The sequence below is a fragment of the Glandiceps talaboti genome, chromosome 4 (assembly GCF_964340395.1).
Source record: "Glandiceps talaboti chromosome 4, keGlaTala1.1, whole genome shotgun sequence".
Classification (NCBI taxonomy): Eukaryota; Metazoa; Hemichordata; class Enteropneusta; family Spengelidae; genus Glandiceps; species Glandiceps talaboti.
The window spans coordinates 8,100,547-8,126,733 of NC_135552.1; the positions used below are offsets into that span (position 1 = coordinate 8,100,547).

Sequence of the window (26,187 nt, forward strand, 5' to 3'; positions counted from 1 at the left end):
TTTGAAATGAAGTGGAATAATTTTGACTTATAATGTCTGGTTATTCTTTTTCTTTCTTTTTTTCTTTTTTTATGAACTGGGGAGCTTTTTTCTGCATTTTATTGGTAAACGTATTCACATTCTTTCTTTGAACTTGCAATAAAAATAAGATAAAACCCCCCAAAAAACTCTGTACTATTAACATCAATAGACTGATATTAATTTTTCTATAAATCAGACTAGGTTCCCTACTCCCAACAAAACTAATGGTTAAAATCTAGGAGAAACAAGTTGCTATTGTGGTGAATTGTCATTTGTAGACTCATGCATCAGCTTGAACTGACATCCACACACAATTCTTGACTGGAAATTTGATCTAAATGTGTACCTAGTCTAGTTCCTATACAATATTGTTACCATTTACACCCCCACTCACAGTATAGTCAAAGTCGTTACTCTAGACGTCCTGAGATGCATCAGTTGCAATTCAAAATTCATCCACAGCCACCCACACAGTCATTAACATCATGTCTTTGTTAATCAATCACAAAATTCTAACCAATAACACAGTCTCTCATGAAGTTAGTGTTTATTGGGGCAGTTATGTAATGTCCAAATATGGTATATATGTCAGCTCAGGATGCTACTTATACACTTTTTACATCATTATAACAGTTGGAGTTCACTGATTGGATGAACAACTTTTTGTGCTGATTGAGGAACTTTGACCAGACATGATTTAGTTAGAGACCACGTGGCATCCAGACTAATGTGTACCTGATATTGGTGAAAGTCTGTATACTATATAACACACTGAAATGACTTAAAAGTCAGTTAACTATGCCAAGTATTACTAAAAACAATTACAAATTATCTGGGAAAGTTTCATGGTCTGAACATGTATACGATGACGATTTATATACAATATGGTCCCATAACTATGAACATGGTTTTTTCCCCACATTATAAGCACAAGAAAACAACTCACATGTATTACAACTATTCCAATGTGATATACAACATTTTTGTTCATTTGTCATTTTCCAGGACATTATACGTGTACAGTAACACAAGACAGTGTAAATATTACAATAACTGTGTTTAAAGTCAACTTACAGCACTTGGTCCTCCCAATAAGAAGTTAGCAGTAACATAGTCATGTGGTGGTTGATCTGGGACATCTTTCTTACCCAATGCCATACTACAGATTGATGTCATGTGAGTTTCAGTACCAAATACATGCATTTCAACACCAAGATTTTGTCCTGTTGGTAGATAAAACAAACGATATGTTATATCTTACACCATGATTTTATCCTTTCAGTTGATACAGCAATAACAATTTAATTATAACTTGTATTATTAATTAAATTCATCTTGAGACATCACCTGTAATGACCAGTCAATTTGCATTTTGCATTTCCATGGCAGACATTTGGGATTTTTTTCTGTGTTTTCTGACTTGATATTTCTCCATTGTATGCCACCTTCTCAACAAATTCTTCTGTACTCAACCTAATTCTCTCATGATTCTAAGGGACGATTGCATAATATCACACAAGCTCAATAAGTGAACTTTGTTCTTTGGTTGGTGGTGGTGGTGGTGGTGGTGGTGGTGGGGCTTGTGGTGTCAATGAACTTCATATTTTCGTACTAATTTTGACAGAAAACTTTCATTCCTTCAATGATAACAGCTTTTGTATTTACTACTGAGATGTTGAGAAGTAGATACAAATTTACTTCTAATGTGAGATATGGTGCTGGGTTTCTGGTAGTATTTTTTTTAACGATCTTTAATGTGTTCACAATCATGTTTTTACATCACATCAACCATAATGGTATGACCATTACAGTTCTCATCATAGTTTACATCATATATAAATGTTTGATGTCGCACTTGTGAGCGTTCATTCAGGGAGAGGTCCTCATAGTTTGGTCCTGCAAACTCGAAATTTTGTACTCACCTAGTTCTCTCATAACTCTAAGTCCTTCCTGGTAGTTTGGCCCACCTCTACGTACATAGATTGATGCATTCACATCTTTTAGTTTGGTCTGGTATTCCTTTAAAGCCCTTACAATACCCTGTGGGTAGAAATAGTCACAAAACTTCAAAAATTTGTTTTTTTGATGATGGAATACCACATAGTGAAGTGGCCAAGTGAGGGATCAGTTAACGTGATAAACAGTCATATTTTATATACAAGAATTTATGTTCATGGACTCTGGGTTGACTCTGGGTTCCTACTTAGTAATGAAATTTCTACTCAAAGAGTCGAAAATATATCTTGGAAGCGAATCCCAAATTCTTGCCGACATCTCGTCAGCATTGTCAGGAGTGTGCTACATGTATAATGGGTTATTTGTCACATTTCACTTCCAAGAAATATTTTGACTCAGTGAGTAGATATTTATTTTATATAGGTTTTACTAATAATACATGAAATTAAACAAAATACAGCAAAACACACAAATGCCTTCTCAATAGAGTGAAAAGAGATGCAATCAGAAACACACTGGGCTATACTGGGTGATTTTCAATTTTTATGTCCTCTCACTTTTTTAAACCCAGTTCAGTCTGTATCATATACAATTTAGCTTGCTTTACTATAATTTGTCCAAAAATGTGAAACAATGTCATCCATAAAGAGCAATTTGATCTGACAGTGAAAGTCAAGAGTTTGATTGCCTGGTGACTGTGAAGCTTACATTACCAACAACTTAAAAATAAGTGATTCTCACCTTAAATGTGGATGCCACATTAGTAAAGTTAGCAATACCACCACCAATGATGAGAACTTTACTGCCTGATGGATGCTGTTCTCTGGTCATCAGTCCTAGGATAGTCTTGGCATATTCATAGGTTTGTTGTTCACTTGGTGCTCCAGAGTATTCACCATAATTAGCTAACTCCTCAGCACCACCCAAGTCACAAATAGTGTCACTGCAAGAATAAATTTGGATAAAGTCATCATTGATATGGGTATGGCTAGTGTTGATATGGGCATAGCAAGTGTCTATATATGGACATAGCAAGTGTCTATATATGGACATGGCCAGTGTTGATATGGGCATGGCCAGTGTTGATATGGGCATAGCAAATGTCTATATAGCTATAGCGCGGGTGTTGATATGGGTACAGCAAGTGTATATATAGCTATGGTGGGTGTTGATATGGGCATAACAAGTGTTGATGTGGACATGGCCAGTGTTGACATGAGCCATGGTACATGTAGGTGTCAATACGGATATGGCCAATATTGATATGGGCCACAGCAGGTGTTCAAGGGCACAACCAGTTTTACAACTGGTAACACTGAAGTAAAGCACTTTCTCTATGTGCTACACTCGTTTATAGCATTCATATTAAGTGTAAAAGTATACTGTATACTGTTAGTATACTGTATACTGTTAGCCTTTCTAATGTGGTCAATTAGCAAATGAAACAGTATACTTTAACATTTGATATGAATGCTATAGACAATTGTGGTACATACAGAATATGCTTTACTTTGGTGTTATGGGTTATAATATAGGCATAGCTGATGGCAATGCGGCACTACCAGACTGCTTACATACGGTATGACAGGGTTGGAATGGCGCATGAATAGTGTACATGTATGCTAACTGATACAGGGCATAGCCATGAAACAAAAACTATTAATTCATACTTTTACATAGTCCCAGTACTATTTTTGTCTTGCATGATTTGAGAAGACAAGTGGGTTTTATTTGAATGGCGAAACATCACATAAAATTTATCCAACCAACCTGTAGATGACAGATGCGCCTCCTCCAGCCACCATTGTCCATATACGACCTTTAGGATTGAGAACTGTTAGTTTTAGTGATGCACCACTCTTAGCATCCAAGTCAGCTATGTATGCCTCCTATAATAGGGAACAACAACACAACAAGGTGAAACAGACAGAACAACACTTTAAAACATTAAGCTACACGATGACACACTGGATGTAATAATCTAATAATCAAGGAAAACTAATTTTAGACTGCTGCAAAAGAAATATTTTAGTCCCAGAGGTTAGAATTTGGTACGTATTGGAGATTAAACTAAATCATGATACATGTATGTATTTGAAGATAAAAAACAGTCTGAAAATGTACTGTAAACCTGGACATTTTCGCTAAAGACTTATTTTCACTTATTTTGCTAGAAAAAAAAATTGCATAAATGTGTAGTGACTAAAATGCCTTCTTGTACATGAACACAGTGTACCAGTCTGGTGAAATAGCCAAAATTAGTATTTGAGACTGAAGACTCTAAAATCACAATAATGATAACGAAAAGTTGTCATTGTTGTGCATGTCTGAGTTAATTGCAATGGAGGGGTGTCTGAGCAAGTGAAAGTAGAACTGAAGCTTCAGGGCTCGAAATTCGGTTTTTTTCTTGGTAGCCCAGGTGGGCTACCATCTTTTAAATTTGGTAGCCCGAGAGCAATGACTGGTAGCCCATATGCATGCATTCCTAAATTAATGGTGTCTGTGTATATATGTAACTATATGATGTATTGAATTCGATGATTGATTGAATAACTTAAGAGTCACGTTAACACGTTATTTGTGTGTATTTCATGCCATATTTGACATTGGGGACACAATTTTTTGCATGTATGTGTCTCTGGGGCCGTGTCATTTACAACGTACGGTTATCATTGCAATGAAGAAAAAACATGTAGTCGCTCTTGTACTATTATCTAAATCTCTTGGTGCAGTGAGACCTGTAAAATTTGAATATGATTCAACGTATGGAAAACGTATAAACAGTTTCATAAGCCCCATGGCCATTTCCTGATGTGGAGACTACGTCTTGGGTAGTTTAGAAACTATATGTGCTGTTATCATTATCTATTCACGCGATTGGTTACTTATTAACAGATGGGTTAGACAGGATTTGTATTAATACATGACGGCCATTACGGCAAAGCCCCTAGATCCATTCATGGGCGAAGAGATAATCAAACAGAGTCTAAGACCACATCAGCAGACGGTCCATGCTGAAAACTTCACTAAGATAAATTAAAATCATCATGTCACCATTTCATTCTCACTAAAACTTCAACTTTCTTTTGAGCTTTGCTACTACTACTAGATCGAATACATTACGTGAATTTACCATTCACCACTGCATGCTCTCAGGGGTTGCGTGAGCATGGTTTACACACGGAATGTTTTAGGCATCGTTCAAGAATAAACGAATCTGTAGGTGTATACCAAGTTAACAGTTCTCATCAGCATAAAATTGTATCAAACACCATTACAACTGTGTCTCTGTCAAGTTGAAAGTTAAAGCTGTCATTCATTTTATGGAATTTAGTTACTGCAGCAGTGCTGTACCGAGAGTGTACTGTACCCCGACTCTGAGAAGAACCGGAAGGGCCCGGGCCGGAGAGCAGATTTCCAGAGAGTGATAACCATGGGAAATTGAAAGTACAGAAAGATAACATTAAATCGCTATGCAGAATATTGTTGCATATAAATGTTTTGTTGTGACATTTTGGAAGTACAAGCTGTGTATACGATGAACGGAAGAATGACGTGTACAGTGTACATGTATTTCGTGTACATTTGATATACATGTAGTGTGGATGCAAATTTGGAAAAGACGCACTGATTTTGACGCTAATTTTGGCGAGAACGCGTCCCACAGGACTGCGACCTCGGAGGCCCCCGGCCCGGGAAGGTGTCGGAGTCAGGGTGTCACAGTTTCATTCAAAACTTAGTAGCCCAATTGGGCTACCACTCACATAATTTGGTAGCCCAGAGACAGACATTGGTAGTCTGTGGACGCGGGGCTACCGCGAATTTCGAGCCCTGAGCTTTCGTCCGCACCTGCTGATGTGTTCACCAGTCTGATAAACTCTGATAAATTAATACATCAACAGCTGTTGTAAATCTCCACAATACAATATTAATATTAAAGTTTGCATCCATTTATTGCACAAGATGTACACAGATAGGGACATATTACATATTATGTATATAATTTCATGTTAATCTTCTTTCTCACTAAGGGATATTTTTTGTACAAACATAATTACTAAGTTGAGCAACAGAAGATTTAATCATTGCTGGTATAAGTGGATTTACATTTGTCTATAACATGGATGACACGTTGATGTACAACTGCCGACATCAGACCATTGACAAACAGAACCTGTTACAAACAGGGAAAGTAAACAAATGAATTGGATTAATAACACTTGGCATGGCATGAAGGAAGTACAGAGACTTGTATTACATTCCATCATTTGATAAGAACAGTTTTAGGGCCTCTTTACATAATAATAGTTCAAGTTCACAAAACAAATTTCCAATCCCCTGGCATTTCATGTACATACACATAAAATGATAAAAATGCTATAAAACTGTTCTTATCAAACCAAGGTGTGTAATGCAAGTCTCTGCTGTTAAAACATGCTGAGCCAAGTGTTATTAATCCAATTTTTTTGGTATACTTTCCCTGTTTGTAACAGGTTTCATTCGTGCACAGTCTGATGTCGGCAGTTGTAGCTACTACAAGAATTTCTCCTTGCAGGAAATGAGATGCTTTATTGTGATAAGTCCATTCAAATGTCATAAGTAGGTGCACGTACAATTCACTAAAGATCTTATCAAAGGTACACACTAAAGGTCTATGTAACAACTAGAGACTGGAATACACAATCAAGCAGAATATGGAATATAGTGTGAGACAGAATGCAGCATATAGACTACAAAGAAGAATACATGTACAGTTTGTGACAAAATACAGAATATAACCTGAAACAGAACATGACACTTTTAGACAGACAATGAATTATTAACAGAGAGAATAAAGAAAGAATACAGAATGCAGAATATAGTCTGTGACAGAATAAAGATTATATAGTCTGAGACAGAATACAGCACATGTATGCACACAGAAAGAAGACAAAATGCAGACTACAGTTGAAGACAAAATACAGTATACAGAATAAAGAGAAAGAAGACAGAATATAGATTATAGTCTGAGACAAAATACAGAATACACAGAGAGAATATAGAATACAATCTGAGACAGAATACAGCAAAATGAATACAGAATACAGAGTTTAGGGATTCTTACCTCTGGGAATGCTTCTCTTCCAAATGGTGGTGGGAAATCAACCTCACCCCATTTCACTTTACACAGGAATTCAGCTGTCTGGTCTAGTTTAGCAGCCAAGTCAAGTACATGGATTTTATCAGTCACAACTATTGACAATAAAAACAGAATATATCATAATGAGTATGATAGTTAAATCTAGTATGCTACATGTATTTGCCAGTTAGTATTAATAGTTAGGCGGATAAGCATGAAGATTGTTCACTTTTAGGTAGAATTTTGAAATTTGGTGTGTATGCATAACTTTTGAATGCAAATTCATTTTGATATAGTGCCAATTGAATAGCGCCCTCTAGCGGCCCAGTATCACAACCTAGTGGTATTTGCCAGTTAGTACTAAAGTGGAGAAAAGTGGAATATCACGAGGTGAAAATACTCACAACTGAAGTGTATTGTCACTACTACTTGTCAATGACATCACAGTGAAAAGGCTGCTTTGCACTCATTTTTCCTGATGGCTGAACGAAGAATCTTTCTTTTCTTTTTTTTTTTTTGGGGGGGGGGGGGGTTATCATCTAATTATATTTCAAGCACCTAGGTGAGTTCATGTCTTGGTAGTCCAGGACACATAGACTATATAAACATTGTATCTAGACTACCAAATTAGCAGTAGTCCAGGACACATAGACTACTAAACACTGTATCTAGACTACCAAATTAGCAGTAGTCCAGGACAAATAGACTATTAAACATTGTATCTAGACTACCAAATTAACAGTAGTCCAGGATACATAGACTACTAAACATTGGATCCATAGACTACCAAATTAGCTGTAACAGTCGATGTCACATATTAGGCTATTATAGTACTAAACATCACAATTCACATCTAGACTACCAAATTTATAAGTTGGTAGTCTGTTAAAACTTAAACCAATGGAAAATCAATAGAAACGTGGAACTAAAACAGTTCACTTGGCTATTAAAATCTGCCAACTCGGTGTACTAGATAAATTTAAACCCTGGTGAGTTACTGATATGCATTTGACATCACAATTATCATCATATGAAAACATGTAAATGATCTGCAGTAATTATGAAATCTGACCCTATCACATGAAATTTGTCAGTCCAAAGCAGCAGAGATAAGAATCAGAAGTATTATGTATCACAAGATGGACTCAATACGGCGTATTCCGGTTATCGAACTTCCGGTTGTTTCGCAGGAAAGTATCGCGAGAGGGCGCACCATATCTGACAAAGTGAGGGCCAGAATTTTCGTCATGGCATCTAATAGTATGGCGATGTATGAAGCTGTCAACAAAATGGGCGTAAAAGAACCCCGTGCATTCATAAAAGAGTGGAAAATTACTACTTCTAAATCTACTAGATATCGCCAGAAATGCTGTCAACCTTGGTATTGAAACACTAGAAAATGATAATTTTCTGAGAGAACGGAAGAGGAGACGAATAGTGGATGTCGGGCATCAAAAGATTTTACTAATCGACAGCGGAAACATTGAAAGTTGGACGGATGACCTTCGAAATATACCTGATGTAGACATGATAAACATATTTCTTTACCTTACTGGTGTCTGTTGCTGGACAAAAGAACGATTAGAAAATTACAAATCTGACAACAGCTTCCAATCTGATTAAAATCCGATGTAGATGTTGTCTGATCGTTCATTGCTATTTTACCTTCGTTATTTTGCCTGAATTGACCTTCTTGGTACATGTTTACATTTTTTAGCCTGCCTGATCGCCTCCTCTACGATCAGGCTGAAAAATGTAAACATGTACCAAGAAAAATAATATCAGGCAAAATAACGAAGGTAAAATAGCAATGAACGATTAGCCGACATCTACATCGGATTTTAATCAGATTGAACAGCTTCCAGCTACAGTCATTGCAATATTGAGAGTTCGGTCGACAATTACCAAGCCACATGTTTATATTGTAACTGATGTCGCCGCATACTTAGGCCTTTCTTGTTTATTAGAACAGTGGTGTAGCACCACGGGTGAAATCATAAAACTTTGTCCGGAAAAAAACATTTCATGTACTGGTTATAAGTTGGCATAAACATATGTGTATTGATATACTCAACTTTACTATCACACTTTGGTTAGCTTGCTATTCTTCATTCAGGACCATCAGTGTATAAAAAAACCCATTGAAGTCGGCAACGAATCATAAATATTGTTATTGTGATTGATGTACCACACCGCCCACCCCTTCAATGAATTGGCCTTACATGTAACGTTTACGTGGTTCACTCATCATACCATGTCTTATACCGATCTGATTAAAATCCGATGTAGATGTCGGCTAATCGTTCATTGCTATTTTACCTTCGTTATTTTGCCTGAATTGACCTTCGTGGTACATGTTTACGTTTTTGTCCTGATCGGTAGAGGAGGCGATCAAACATGTACCACGCAGGTCAATTCACGCACAATAACGAAAGTAAAATAGCAATGAACGATTAGCCGACATCTACATCGGATTTTAATCAGATTGGTTTTATACAAGCTGCAATAACTGTAGCGTATATTGTGATTTTGAAGGTTCTTTCCTCTGTTTTTGTACCTTTTTCCGTTCCGATGTTTGACTGGAAGCAATCACTACAATTTCTCCAACGGTAACGCAAATGGACGAGGTCACACTGAAAACGTGAGTGAGATGTCAGTGTACTACCCGTTTCAAAATGTTGCTACTTTTGGGTTTTCCTGACGTTCGAATTGCAGAGCCAAACTTACGCGAAATATTAGGAGAACGAGAGGTTAATTTGCTATTTCGTTATTTGATGGGCGATAATGCAATATTATAGCGTAAAGTTACGGGGAATGACAGACAATCTTTAGTCAGTGGTTACGATGCCTATAGACTCTATGCTTTGCAACAATGCTCTACAATTTCTGGCCCTCACTTCCGGTTCTAAAACAGCGCCCCTAGTGGCCAAACAATCATATCTTTTATCTTTTCGGGGCTTTTTCGATAACCGGAATACGGCGTATTATCTTTGACTGACTTGGCTACATGACTCAAATTACGTTATGCATACAATTTAGACAAGCCATTAGTGGAATTACATGTAATAATCTAAGTAAAGGAAATCAAAATACACATACTGTCAGTAGCATATAACCTGAATAAGATTTGGGGTTACATTGGCCAGTTAGTACAATGTGTTGGTAAAATCTACCTCACATTAAAGGATTCTTGTGGATGTTTTCATTTAAATCATAGTTTATATTTTTATATTTGGTAAATAATGTAAAATCTTACAAGAATTCATTTTCTTCTCTACATTACTCTTATTCTATAACATACATTTGTAAAACAATCTGTTACTGCATATAATATGGATTTATGATGACGTATCAACCTGCAATTCAGTACATTACTTTACACTAAAGCACAGTACGTTACTATGCAGAGCAGTACAGGACAATACTGTAACAATGCAGTGTGAGGCTGTTATATAGACTTAAATTCTTAGAGTAAACTATACATTTCTAGCTGGCATAAGAAATGTATGTATGTATGTATGTATGTATGTATGTATGTATGTATGTATGTATGTACGTACATATGTACGTACGTACATACGTACGTACGTACGTACGTACATATGTACGTATGTCTGTCTGTACATGTACGTACGTATGTAATATTCTCATTTTTATTTAAAAATCCATAGTAAAGGTATTTTCACTTTTATGCACCTTTCACAACAACATCACTTTTGTTGCCTTCCCATTTACAAAATGTATCTCAGCATTTTATGAAATTATCAGAGTTTTAAAGTAGTCTAAAGTGGTCTGACAGACGAAACTAGCAAATGTCAAAAGTACCCAAGTCTTGCCTAGACTTTCTACTTAGCTTGTAACTACAACTTACCTAATGGATTGATTTCAAGATAGGTGAAATAAAGGTCAACATAGAATTTGTAGAGTTTAACGATGAAATCAGCTACCATACTAAAAATAGAAAGAGTAAAAACAGTCATTATGAAGTGCTGTAGTACAGAAATATCACGGTTCTTGAAGAAACACTTCATGATGATTTTACTTGTTCCATGTTCATGGACTCTGGGTTTATACTTAGTAATGAAAATTTTGATTCACAAATTTCTTGGAAGCAAATTCAATTTTCACTGACGTCTCTCGTCAGCATCATCGGGGGTATACTCAAGCTCATTTCACCAGTCTCTTCTGAGACACAAGACAATAGCCCATCGTAGTACACCCCTGACAATGCCGACGAAAATAAGGGATTCACTTCCAAGAAAATTTTTGACTCTGTGAGTAGCAATTTTTGTTATTAAATGATTACACTTATCATTATTTTATGTTCATATAAACTTCAACAGCAAAACTCTGAAACATAATTAATGTAAAGTGATATATAATCGAGTACGAACTAGATGAGTATATAAATAACATTTAAATCAACAACAGCCTATACAAATAATATGCAAATCAGCATAACACTGCATTTGAATAATATGTTAATTATAAGTTAGCAGCACATGTATTCCAATAATACGTAATTTAGGAACAACAGTTTTGTATTCAAATGTAAATTAGTAACAGTTTGATTTATATATTATGCAAATTAGCAACAGTTTGATTTAATTCATATAAAAATTAACAACAGTTTATCTTCAAATAATATTATCAATATTGTTGGTATTTAAATGATATGTAAATTAGCAAAAAGACTGATTTCAATTTTGAGTTTGTCTTCAAATAAATTGTAGTATGGAAACTATGACTAACAGAGTTTGTATTTATGATATGTAAATTAGCAACTTACTCTTTCTTTTTAGCTGGTACTTGTGCTAGTAGTATTTGTTTGATTTCCCCTTCAGTGACTTTCATATCAATATCTACTGGTATGTTGATCTTCACCGCCTGTACAAATTGAACAATCTCATTAGTTACAATATATCATCTGATGTTTCAACAATTCCACGTCTCTTGAAAATCTCTGTACACATGATTGTAATCCTTCAAAGCTATGTTTTGTACACAGTATGTAGGACTGGGTACAATCTACAAACATGTAAACTCTGGTGTAGGAATGTGTGGTACATATTAAACAAAAATGGAGATTTATTTTTAGATTTGATTTTTTGTGTTTTACTTAAATTACTATAGTTGAATTGGGTAACCTTATGTTTTGAGTATGCTATCTTGCACACCAGCCTTGATTAAAGAGCAACTCATAACTCTACAGCACACACACAGGTAATAAATATCATAACTAGGCAAAGCCCATAAGCTTGTGCAGGGTAGATTCATTTGTGACCGGCTGTCTCACATGGAGAATGTGCATAGGATATAAAACGCGCATGTGAAGTTATTGCGCCGCAATGCATCCTTGGGTAAACCCACCAAAACACATCGCATAGTATATAGGACGCACATGCGTACTAGTCACTGAGCCGCTACGCGAGATATTAATTCTTTATTTCATTGAAATTTCCAAATTTTTACATGATAGTATCCTACTCCTGATGTCATTGCAAGGTAATGATATATTTCATCTACAATATATACCCTTGGTTTGGAAGCAACATTCTCATGTTTTCCCTTTTTTTAATTCAGTAATTTTATATTTTCTTTTGAATGAAAGTGGCAATCTGAAGTTTGAAGTAATTTACAATGAAAAGGTTTAAATTACAGTGGAAATATTTCTATATATTTATTTACAACAGATCATGTACTTTTGTCTTTGTGTAACTCATACCCAACACATGTCCTACATTGTACAAGTTTGTCTGGTCCATGGACTTTGATTAGTTCCATGGGAACCATTTCCATGGTCATAACCAGAATCTATTTTTTTCCATCATGAAATGTCAAAGTTTGTATAATTTTTTTATTCGCTTTCTGGTGGAATAAAGTTGAATTCAATTCAACTCATGTTTTATTTGTATTATAATCTAATAATTGATTCGAGATGAGCTCTATAGAAATATCATCACTGGGTGTCTACTCTAGATGAGCTCTATAGAAATATCATAACTGGGTGTCTACTCTAGATGAAAAGAAATATTTATATGAATAGCAAAAATGCAAAATGTTTTAATGCAAAGTGTTTTCCTATATTAGTTGAGATGATACTTCTGTGCAATTTTCAATTTTTTTTCCTTTTTGGACAAATTTTTATGTTTATTTTCTAGCAGTTCTGTGGGTTTTAATGATTTTTTTCTATTTTGGGTATATGGAACTATACAAATGTTTATTATGATTACTATATTTATTATTAAAAATAATTTTCTGTAAGAATTATGTGCATGTACACATATGCTGTAGTACAGTATTGAATTAGTAGTCTAATGCACTTAATAGAAATCAATATTTGATGGAATTTCAAGCAGAATGTTTAATTGGAAATATATTTGCATAATTGCTTTGTCTGGCTCACAAATGAATTTACAGACTGTATATATGAATAATTTTGTACTTCATGCATTCATTAGTAGCTTTAAGGACCTAACATATGAGGTGATCCAGTTGTGATTCCCTTCTGTAGATGTTGGAGCCAACAGTGGATCCCATCACAGGTTAAAGTATAGCATTTGTCTGATTCACATGTTGGGCCTCGGGTTTCCACTTTACTTTCTTTCTCAGCAGAAGTGTACAATGTATGATTTACGAAAGATCTTTCCTGAGAGAATTCTAGCATGATGCAAATAACCAGAATTCAATGGGGCAGTCACATCTTAGGATGGGTAAGAACTTGGTGATGGTACTGACTTGACATCATGTTTGTCAACAAACAAAAAAAACCCACTTCATCCAGAAATGTGTATCACATGACCACTTAAATTTAAGTCCTAAACTTCAATGCAGCACTGAATGTTAAAATCTTAGCTAGCACTGAACTTAAAAGTCCTTAGCTAGCTTCTGTGTACAGTGAATACAACACAACACTGATGAGTACAAATGAATAAAAACTGATGACAAACCTTTGAATCGACATCTCCAATATCTACACCACCTTCATGGTAGAACAGAATAGTATCACAACTCCTTGATGAATAAATACATACATACATCTCATCTTCAGCTTCATGGGCTACAAAGGGTTCTATGATGAAATTCTTTAACAGACCATTGGCTTCACCAATCTGTAACGAAAATTGTGATAGTTTCAACTACATGTATTAGTATACAGGTTTACAAATCTGGTTTGTTTGTTTTTTTATTTTAAAATGACCGTATATGGTTGAGGATTGGGTATTTATTTTGGATTTTATTTTTCATAAAACGGTTTTATTGTGGCTTCCTTCTTGAAAAATCAATGTGAAACAACATTGACCAAGTCTGTGTTTGTAACTCAATACATTGCAAAAAGCTTTCAAAATGTGTAAAAAGTTTGTTATTGTATGTCCAATAAGAAACATTTTACTCACATATTAATTTTTTGCAATTTATTGAGTTACAAACAAGGACTTGGTATATGTTGTTTCACATTAATTTTTCAAATAGGAAATGATGATGATAAAATTGTTTTATAAATTAAAAATCAAAATACCCAGTCCTCAACCACATGGCCACTTTAAAAGAAAGAATTAAATGCAAATGTATTACTTTTCACCCTGCTCAGCATATTTTTCTTTGTTATATTTGAGTATCTGATTATATAAATTAAACCAAACCATTTTGCAAGTATTTTTTACAAGTGTATGTGTCAGTCTTATTCATAATTTTGCAGCAGTGTTGTAAGAACTGACTGAACCAGAGTATACAAAGTGTTCCACAATGGTGTGGGTGTACAGTACATATGTACAGATGTACACAATAATGTAATTATACCTTGAAGTTCGTGCCCAGTCTTGTAGACAACCATTCTTTAACTCCATCTAAATCAGTGTTCACTTTGATGAGTCCAAGTTTACCACGTCTCTTAATCAGCTGGTCTGGTTTTACAACAAGACGCTAAAACAAAGGAAAAAAAACAATCTTTAAATTGAAAATTACTGTATATACGACATTATACATTGCAAGCCACAATAACTTATCATATATATATACCTGTATACATGTAGTAATAGGAAAATGTATAATGTACATGTAGTTGTGTTCAGGGATGTAGATTATGGCTGATAGCCAGCAAAAACAAGTACCTAGTTCTACCATGTATTCATATTTTTATTTGGTAAACTCCAATGTTTGAATCTCACAGTCTTGGATTACCAGTAGAAACATTTGGATTATAGATGGGTATTCAGGATTAACTTTTTCTTTAATCCAATCAGACAACTGTTTTTCTTGCCTCAATCCTAATCTGAGATTGGTCTTTCACTTTAGACAACTTCAAGCAGTGTTGCAGCCAGCATTTTGAAAGAGTTGGACATCATGTCCCGAGACTTTCATTTTTCTAGGTCATCATAAATTTTTGGGGGACATTATAAAAAAAGTGCCAATGGCATTGTAGCACAACTGTACAGTTTTTGAAAATATTTACCCACATGCTGATACATGCTAGATATTTGATATTTGCTGAATGATTATCCAGTTGCCTACTTAACCCTGTTGTTATCTATGCAATATACATGATCATTTGGCTGTTGCTATAGGCATGGTCATGTTGCTAATATATTTGCATATGATTTTAGTGTGAGTCATCTATGACCCATCACTTCCTAAATTGTGGATCAGGTCCAAAAAAATGTGTGTCAAAAGACCCAAAAACCCCCTCTGGCTGCAACACTGGACAAGTTGATGTTAGTCTGGAATCCAAACATGTGGGGATTTCACTCTCACTTTTCTACTCCCAAGCCTGGCATTTTGCTATCAACCTATTGTTTTAATGAAGCTATGGCCAGAAGACAGGCACACAGTCTTATTAGCTTTTAATTCTTTCAACTTTGAAATGACGTCAACAGTGTCACCACGTGAATACAACCAACTCGGAGGGTTGAGCTGTACAATGTAAACATAATTACCATATTCAACATCACTGTAGGGAATCGGAATCTACAGTTTGAATATATGACCATTACAACGAAATGCAAGGCATGGTAGGAGAAAATCGAGAACGAAATCTACACAAAAACTGGATTCTAGACTATGTTGATGTGGTAATTCCAATGGAAACCACCTGCAAAATATCCCAGTACATAGTTAGGTTACACGTTTATTCAACATTACACGGGTCATCGACATTCTGAAATCACCTGGGAATTTCACATTTTGATGACATCAGCAACATAAAAAATGGAAAAATTCCACCTAAATCCAAACATATTTAATCCTCTATCCTTCAATTTATACACACCTAATCAGTACGACATTAAATTCCAGTGTGCACATAGTGTTTGTAATGGTAGAATCAATTAGCCACACTCATGGGAAATGCACCAATCAAAAAGATCAAGCCTGCCTTTAATTCTGTCAGATCACGCCATACTTCTCACTAAATGCTGACTGATGTAGTGAGGAACAGATTCAATACATTTATGCTGAGGGTTACGAGGGTCAGGTAGTCTGCAAAAATGTATTTAACCTTTTCAGAGCCATTTATATTTCTGTTAACATTTAGAGGAAAGGGTTTTTTTTTCATACTGTGATATACATCACTTGCAAGGGAATTGATTTGTGTCTGGTATGGATTTTGTGTTGGTTTGCTGATTGAAAATAACTCTCAATTCATTAGAAAATTTCCATCAAAGTATTCAAATTGTGATTTCATAATAGGATTTTATTTTTATGCAGCGTTGAGAAATATATACACATAGCTTGGGTGTTAATTCATTTTGTACTTAAAGTTTCTAAAAATACATTTCTTGTACATTGATAAAATTTCCTAAATTTTTGTCAATATATAGAAAATGTACAAGTATTATACCTACATTGATTAGTTCAAGTAATTGCCATGGCAACCGCAATGATTTGGACATATGTTTTGACAGTTCCATCACTTTTGATCAAACTGATCTATTCCGCAGCTACTCAAATAATGTCTACTTTCATCTATTTTGATAGTTGGAAGAATAAATATGCCACATATGAACTTGTCACAATGGTCAATAACATCCACAAATGCTAACGTTACATAATTTTTTGTATCATTTTAGTAAAAATTTTGTAAAACCATGACAGTACTATGAACTCATTAGAGTATTTTAAACCCAAGTTTGTTCAACATGAATTGCCTGAAATGTTTTCACTGCAGAAAAATAAATCAATGTCAAAATACATGATAGTACTTCTATCATATGCAAATTTTACAACATACTTGTACAACTACAAGCGAACATATTAATAAATAATATACATGTAGACTTTACACTTATTTCAGTGTCAAAAATAACACATTTGTTTACAAATGTAATGCAGTTCTGAGTACTTGGCAGTTGCTAGGCACTTCTCTCATAACAACACTCACATCTGCTGTCAAAATTTCCAATTTTGTTATCTGCCTACATGTATAATGTCAATTGAGGCTTATTAAATGTGTACATGTCTCAAATGAGTTTCCAGCTGACATTTTATCCTGTCAAATCATTAAAAACACAAACAATCAGTGAGGACTGGGGAGAGAGAGTGACATCACTGAATAGTGGAAATCTTGACAGATCACTACATAGATACGTGTAGGTTGTTAGCTTTGCATTTTGCATATACCACATACAAGCATCATCAATAGAATATCGTCTGTATCATTGTATATGTATATTATAGAATATCGTCTGTATCATTGTATATGTATATTATAGAATATCGTCTGTATCATTGTATATGTATATTATAGAATATCGTATGTATCATTGTATATGTATATTATAGAATATCGTATGTATCATTGTATATGTATATGTATATTATAGAATATCGTATGTATCATTGTATATGTATATTATAGAATATCGTCTGTATCATTGTACACGTTATACGATAGTCAATATGGATAACAAACTACATATATTATACTGTCACTGTGTAAAGGATTATGGATACATGTACATTTTACTGTCAGTAACAGCTTGTTTACATCTTAACAAGTAAGTAATACATGTACAATATTTCCATATTTTTATCACATTTCTTTGGCTTGGATATGCTAGTGTATACTAGTATGAATTCTGCATGATGATAGACACAATTATATTTCCCTATTTTTGACACAGAGTTAATCTGCCTTCTTAATACATACCTTATTTCAACAACTAATTTTTAGCGTTTTTGTAATTATTGGAACCAGTTTGTTGTTTTTAGCTCTATTTGTTTGATTGTAACTTTAAACTTTAAACTATAACGGTCTACTTGAAAATGGCAAGAAATCATTCACAAATACCACAAACTGTTACCAAACCTGCTTTTCCCTTTCTTCATAAAGGATCTTGAGACCTAGTAACAATATTTATATGTAAGTTATTTTTACATAACACTCCCATTCTGTACTCAAAACACTCTATCGTTACCCCATGCACGGACCTATAATGCCAAAATGACCCCTTTTGTACTTCCTAAACAATGTAGTACTACACATATAATTCCTACTGCCTGTACGCTGGATGATATCCTTCACATAAAAACTACTGTCCTACCAGATTCCAATTATGCAGCTGCATCATTACAGTTCAAACTTGTCCTATTAAAGGACAAATAGCCATTCACACAACTGACAGCTGAAGATTCCCAGTCAGCCAACTCTAACCATACAACCATTATGACTCCATGATTATAGCTGATGTAGTTTGAAAGAAATCACCAGACTGGCTGACTCTGAAACTGTAGATGTAAGTTGTGTGTAGGTGTTCACGTATCCATCATTCATTATTTTCCATCAAAATGCACAATGCAAATAGCTATTATCAAAATCAAAGAAACCAATGAAAATGGCTAAAAACATGTTAGTCAACATTCTGATTTTTTTTCACTCGGTATATCCAATTCTTGAACACCTTTTAATTTATGAGACAAAGTGAACTGGAGTTCCATCCAACAATATATTATTTTGAGATGGCCTAGATTGGCATGAAGCTTTTAACATTGAAGTAGAATTGGATTAGACTAAGAAAGTAATCACGAGTACAGACACTATAACTGGACAGACTTTACAAATTGCCTGTATTCTATACGATTTATGTTATGCCCAATTAATCATGCAGTCACCTTTAAAATCAATATACGCTTACTGCGTCAATGTATTGATGCTGCTGGAATTAACAAATTTGGTTTCTAAATCCTTCCAAAGAAGCTTATAGTTAGATTTTTTAGAATCATTATGGATTGTACATATTTTGACACACAACTGACAGTTATCCAAAAGATGTCTCTATTTACCAACTTTTTTTTTTCAAAATTGAATTATAATTTCCCTTTCTTTGGGAGTTGGTTGAGTTCAGTATACATGTGTTAATTTCCTCTACTACTACATTATGTAAAGAATTACTTTGTTAAGATTATGAAAGCAATATCTTAAGCTGATCATAATATGTAAGTAACTTATTGCTCGCATGCCACTCATATTTTAGGGCAGACATACGTTGTAATTTGTTGTATATAAATTCATTACATAGTGTGTGTGGCTATCATCAAACATAACAAAATATACACTTTTTCGACATCCTGAAAAAATACACATCTGCACATAATCATGTATGTGTACATACAAATGTATACATGATGTGTATATCGGGAAAAAAATAACACGGTCAAATTTAATATGTTTTTGTTTATAAGTACAGAGATTTAATATGTACATGCTTGTATTGATTTAATGACATTCAATATTGTATGTAGTGACATTGTAAAACTTTACAAAAAATCTTTGAATGCAAAGAACACCTTGCACTACAATGAAATACATGTACATGTACACAACTTAAAGAATCCAAAGTTGTCTGTATTAAACAATATATATACATCAATGTACTGCTGATGTCTGTACACATGTATAGCAAGAAACACATATATATGATACTGGTAAAGTCAGTCACTTCCTAAATATAGCAACATATAAGATATAACGTCAGTCACTTCCTAAATAGAAACACTTAGGAGTTATTTCCTGATGTATTCTACACTGTATGCTGGTTGCCACTTAACTGAAAGAGAGTAGTTAACTGACAAACCATCTCAAATGAGCAGTAATCAATATTTGCATCTAATAACATCTATTAGAGCTAAGTGATTTATTCCTCTATGCAAGTGTCAGGAAATCTCACATACATATTTAATCCACCATTTAACTCTATACGTCATCAAAATTACGTGCCAAATACATTTAATATAAATCTTACTTTTCTCCGAGAATACTAATTAACTAATGCAGATTGATTATCTTGATCTCAAAATATACAAAATTATATTTCACATATAATTTATAAATAATATGTTGTGTCTAATGACATTTGTACATTGCTCAAAATATGAATATAAAGGCCATGATTCAATCCCATGTTATTGCTATCAGTACATGTACATCAGTGTATATTTGTACATTGCACAAAATATGAATTTAAAGGCCCATGATTCAATCCCAGGATCTTGCATTAATGCTAAAATCAGATAAATCTCCAGTTCAGAATCATAATTTTTTTTTAAAGTTCTGCCAAACATCTGTCTTTCACACCTAAATTTAATCCTTCTCTGAACTTAAATTGTACACTGCAAGATAATTCGAGCCGTTTTGTTCAGTCCTATCAGGACTTCTTAACCACTGTCAACGAGTGAGTGAGTGAGTGAGTGAGTGAGTGAGTGAGTGAGTGAGTGAGTGAGTGAGTGAGTGAGTGCTGGCTGGCTGATAGCATGGCACGAATGTCTGTATCTTACAGACTAATCTGAACAGGGCCTTTTGAAAATGTAATCCTATTTCTAGCTATCAATGGAGTATTTGAGTGCACACAAAAAAAGTACACACTGGGAGAAAACAGGTTTAAACTTTCAATTTTCCAGATACTGACTTTTATCCTTGGTGAGGCCTCAATGATAACATCATTACTCTATGGATACCAATGTGGTTGGAAGAGAAGTAATTGTGGATGAATGTATGCATGGATGAGATTGTGTGTTATCAAGTCGGGCAGGCCTAGTATAATGAAATCAAATTTGTAAGAGTTATTTTCTATCAATACTACTGCTTTGATTAAGATTTGTGTGACAGGAATAGTAATCAGCAGTTGATGTAAACTTCTCTAAGTGAATTAGAATGAAATTGCAGTGGCGAGTTTAATAGATTTGTAGCTGCTGATGTTGTAAAAAGGAATTTTATTAATGACTGGAGATACGTGTATGAGGATATTTTATGATGGTAAGATTTCAGATGTACAATGTATGTGTGTTACACGGTATTATTACATATGTACCAGTTATTACTCACACTAGTGCATGTACACGTACATACTACCTTTGCACTGAAGAATGATATTGAAAACATTACTGCATACATGTACCTGCATGCAAATGATATGGAAATGATATGCAAATGAGGGTGCATATCATTTGTTGTACATGAAGGCATGATATCACACAGTATCATTTTTATGGAAATTTGCTTTTTCAGATAAACACATTTAATAATATATGAACCCCATGCCATGTGAGTTCCAGTGTGGGTAACTCAGGGGTATTTGTTAAGTTACATACTTGCAATGTTTTCCGCTGCACTTTCACTTGCTACACTCCTGAATGAAACTCAGAGAACACTGCTAGAACTCATGCAAATACCCCAAGTATGGCACACTTGCACAGACATATCATGGGGTTCTGTACTATTATTGTACATATATATGTGAGACTGAGAAGCACAGTATGAAAAATTATCATTTTATACCCTTTGCTCGTCAAGGACGTTGTGTACCACCGACAAACAACACTATGACATATAGTATCTTACAGTCTAAATGTTTGCAAGGCACAGCTGAGTACGGATTCTGAGTTATAACAAATGCTTGGAAATCAATCATTGCCTTTACAAGTTATTCAAGCATGTACATGTACATGTTTGTCAACTTGCTTGGAATGAAAAGCATGAAGCATTAGTGTATGTATACATTATCACCATAGGCATCCTTGTATAAAGTATGAGTGTGAGAATGCAGTCAACTTGATATATTGCAATCTTGGGAACTATGGCAACAGGATCAGAAACTTTCACAAATATTTACTAACTACATCAATTATTCCACAAATCTCCATCTATCTTAATTATCTATAATGTTTTATCATTGGCACTGGATGGAGATAAATTGTCCCTGTTTTCAAACTGAAATAAATCAAACTTAATATTATAAGGTGTACAGTACGAATAAAGTAACCATTTTTTAAATCTACATGCACGGGGTAAACTGAGTGACTATATTGTACATAATTTTCATCTGAATCTCTTAGATGTCATCAGTGCAGCGACACTATTAAAGCCTTCTAGTGAAGTGACACGTGACTCCACCTGACAGTGCAGTCACATGACAGTCATGTAGACTGTTGTAAATACAATATGGGTGTACATGTCGGTGGGAGGCTATGAGTTAACCACACTGTGTCATGGCTAAGGGACAGTCAGTGTTCAAGCTTGTAGTCTGGGATCAATGCGGATGGGATATTAGATTTTAGTTTCTTCTAAAATTTAAAATTCCCATCCACATGGATTCCAGGCTAGTATTCTTGACCAGGTGGTCAAATTAATAAGACTCTTGTGAGATTCTGATGAAAGATCAAGATGTAGTCGCTTCAAACTAGGTTCCAAAAGGGTAACTTTACTGCTACATAGTTAACAGAGTCCACTATCCATTTCTGTTCTACTTGGTGTATTCTTGATATTAAAATTATGGCAGTCATTAGGAAGTTGACTTTTTCAGCAAGATTTTTTTTAGTATCAATTTGGTCTTGAATTTTAAACTTTGGGAGCAAAATGCTCCTAAAATTTAAAACTTAGGAGCAAAGTAGAATAATATACAAATGTATATATCAAACTTTAATTCTCATCAACATTCATTGTCACAAATGCCATATTTATCTGTTGAATACAAATAATCATCAACTTTGTTGAATGACAATGTTCATATTATAAATGCAAATAAAAAGATTCCTCATCATGAAATATAGTCACTATGCAAGTGGGCTTAAAAAATTGTCCGTCAAATGCAGTTTAAGTTGAAATTCCACCTTTCAAATGCCAGTAAATTTAAAATGTCACCTGCTGAATGCAGGTATTTACAAAAATTCACCTGCATTGGACTATTTATCACCTATTAATTTACCAGCAACTTCACAGACTGATATGTCATCCTCTTTCAACATTTTACATTTCTGTCCTAATATTAATAATTAGATATCCCATTTCAACTCTAACCTACTAACTATGCTTGTTCTGCTGCATTTACACATTACATATTTTATCTTTCAGAATCTCAAGGCTTCCTAGATCATGTATAAATCAGAACCTTTTCAATGTTTAACCAATGTTATATAACTGTTAGACTGACAGATCAGCTGTTGTTGTGGGCGGGGCTTCCCAGACGATGACATCATTACAGTCTATATAACTGTATGTATACCCAGGTATTAGAGTGTTTGTTCAATAATTATACACTTTTTTGGTACAAGTGTGCAGACACTACATGTAATGCATAGTCTCAACAATCTCACATTATAGAATGTTTCTACATCTCTATTGTACCTCTAATATGACTTTATTACTTTCACTATATCGTTGCATGTTTCCTTAAAAACTGTTAAGATGACACACCTTGCTGAGTATTGATTATATGCACTATGTGTACAGATATGTTCTCACCAATATCACATCATAAATATTACAACTTTATGTCAATTATACCACGCATAACCCAAAAATATGGAATATACCGGTTTAGTCTGGTTGTTCTACGTCATGACAACATGTGTCTATCTCATGGCAACACGTGTCTACATGTATGTCACTGGTTCTGCTGTGTTAGAAATGTCAGTCAAAACGTTCAAAATTGCCATTTCTTTCTCAATTTTCCTGTGCTATTACTAGCACTGGTATAATTATGTTATTCTCCAATATTTTTCTTCATTCAGCTGGAAAATACTTGTGACATAAGGGTTGCAACTACTTGTCTGGCGACTCCTAGTGACAAAGCCCTTAGGTCACTCGTATTTTCCTTGGCTGGATGAAGAAAAATATTGGGGAATAACATCTAACAGAACATTATTAGTATTACTGTAAGTTAAGTATTATTTTCACTGTCATTCCTGGTTTCCTTCTTCAGGTCAAGCTCATGGAAAAGTTAATGGCTGTGGCAGGATTTACGGCTACTCTTCTTTCTACAAGGGGGTATTTGTTTGTACACAAAAAACTACAAGTTGGGAAACAGGATTAAAATAAAAATGTATGTACATAGGATATGATCACACGCAAGGTATTAGAGTTTGCTGAATATAATACATACTATATCTACATTGAAAGCATTATGGGCTCACCAATATCAGTATTATCACATCATACAACTGTATATTTTTATTATGACTCCATTACTCTCACTACCTTTATGTGTTTCCTTTACAAACATTGCATGTAAGTTGACAAGACAACAGGAGGTATTAGGCTTAGCTGAATAAATTACATGCTCCATATGTGCAGGTAGGGTACAAATATCTCACCAGCTGACACACAACTGTACTGATAGGTTCTGACAGTCTATATCTATTATTGTCCATTGTAATGGTTACTTTCAATGTTACATAAAGATCGTGTCACTCCCTTAAAAAAACGGTAGCTTTAATACACGTTCCATCATGTACCTGTCATATTAAAATTAAAACATCCTGTTTACATTTCAATAGCATATGTTTAAGCCTACCATTCAAAGCTTGGTCAGAAACCACCATGTTCTATTAACCTATGCAGATCTGCTGTAGTGTAAAGACAGGAGAACACATGCAGGACTCTCAGATTTAGATATTAAGTGAACTGTTTCACTTTCAGGTTCAACTGTCAACTGGTTTCTATGGGTCTAACACACTACCACCATATACATTTGGTAATCTAGATACATTTGTTTAATACTTAGTCTGTGTGTCCTGAACTGCAACTATATGTAATTTTTGAGCCCTGACATGGATGTGCAAACTCATGTACTGTAACTTCAATAAAGTTTAGAAACCAATCTTTGATATGCATGATGTAGTATGTGTGTGTGTGTGTGTGGGGGGGGGGGGGGGGGGTCTGCTGACATGACATGAAAGTTGAACTGTGTGCATGCATGTTGGTATTAGTATCACTAGAATGATGACAAATAAAATCACACTAGTTAAACTAACAAAAGAATTTAATTCCTAATGTAGCAGCTGATAGGGGGATTTTGTCACACATTGCATGATGTGTGCATAAGGTGAGATAGAGCAACCAGATTGTGAGGGCTACATTGGATACTGGAATACTGATTACTATGGTACGATGTACATACATGTATGATGTAATACTGTCCAGCCCGTATCTATGGTAACCCCAAGATTTGTCTTGGCGTTCCTATCTGCTTGTTTTAGATAGTAACACCAAGACAAATCTCTGTGCTATATCTATAGTGATTTGAAATCTGCATTCTCATGGACTGTATCTGATGCACTCATGTGATTTAACACTGGGTTATAACCAAAACTGTTTAATAGTTAAAAGATTTACATCTTGGTGATTGAGGTGATACTTAATCAATAAACTTGTACATACACCTCACCTCATCCCAGAACCTTCAGGCAATCTCACTCTACATGTACATGTACATACTGGCTCATCAGATGTCATTGTCCAGCCAAATAGCCAAGTCATTGGGCTACTTGCTGAACAGGGTTCTAATTACATTTATATGCTACTACATGTATCCTTAGTGTAGAATATTGTGTTCATTTCGTTTGTTGAAATTTCTATCTTTTTTTCCTAAAGATACATTTGTCCCAGCATTGAAATTTCCTTGTGTCATGCACTCACAGTTGGACTAATAATAGTTTTCTCAACGAACCAAGATACATTGTACATGGACAATCTGAGAATTCAGAACCAGCAGTCTCTGATAAAATACACCTTGATTAAAAAAAGTTAGACCACAAAAAATCTTGATTTGTTTAAAAACCTATACATGCAAATCAGGATGACCTCAAAAAATAATCAAGATGGT

General features: G+C 34.6%; 1 protein-coding gene across 1 annotated transcript in view; it reads right to left on the minus strand.

Annotated features, from left to right (window-relative positions):
* The window catches only part of LOC144434575 (ATP-citrate synthase-like), a 55,459-nt gene that overhangs the window by 23,918 nt on the left and 5,354 nt on the right, over positions 1-26,187 (minus strand). Inside the window, exons 3-11 of the mRNA XM_078123043.1 lie at positions 14,897-15,019; positions 14,047-14,208; positions 11,886-11,983; positions 10,968-11,047; positions 7,082-7,209; positions 3,748-3,866; positions 2,719-2,920; positions 1,944-2,061; positions 1,096-1,244 (exon numbers count right to left, since the gene is read on the minus strand). Of these exons, the coding sequence (XP_077979169.1) occupies positions 1,096-1,244; positions 1,944-2,061; positions 2,719-2,920; positions 3,748-3,866; positions 7,082-7,209; positions 10,968-11,047; positions 11,886-11,983; positions 14,047-14,208; positions 14,897-15,019 (1,179 nt within the window). The remainder of the gene's footprint in view (positions 1-1,095; positions 1,245-1,943; positions 2,062-2,718; positions 2,921-3,747; positions 3,867-7,081; positions 7,210-10,967; positions 11,048-11,885; positions 11,984-14,046; positions 14,209-14,896; positions 15,020-26,187) is intronic.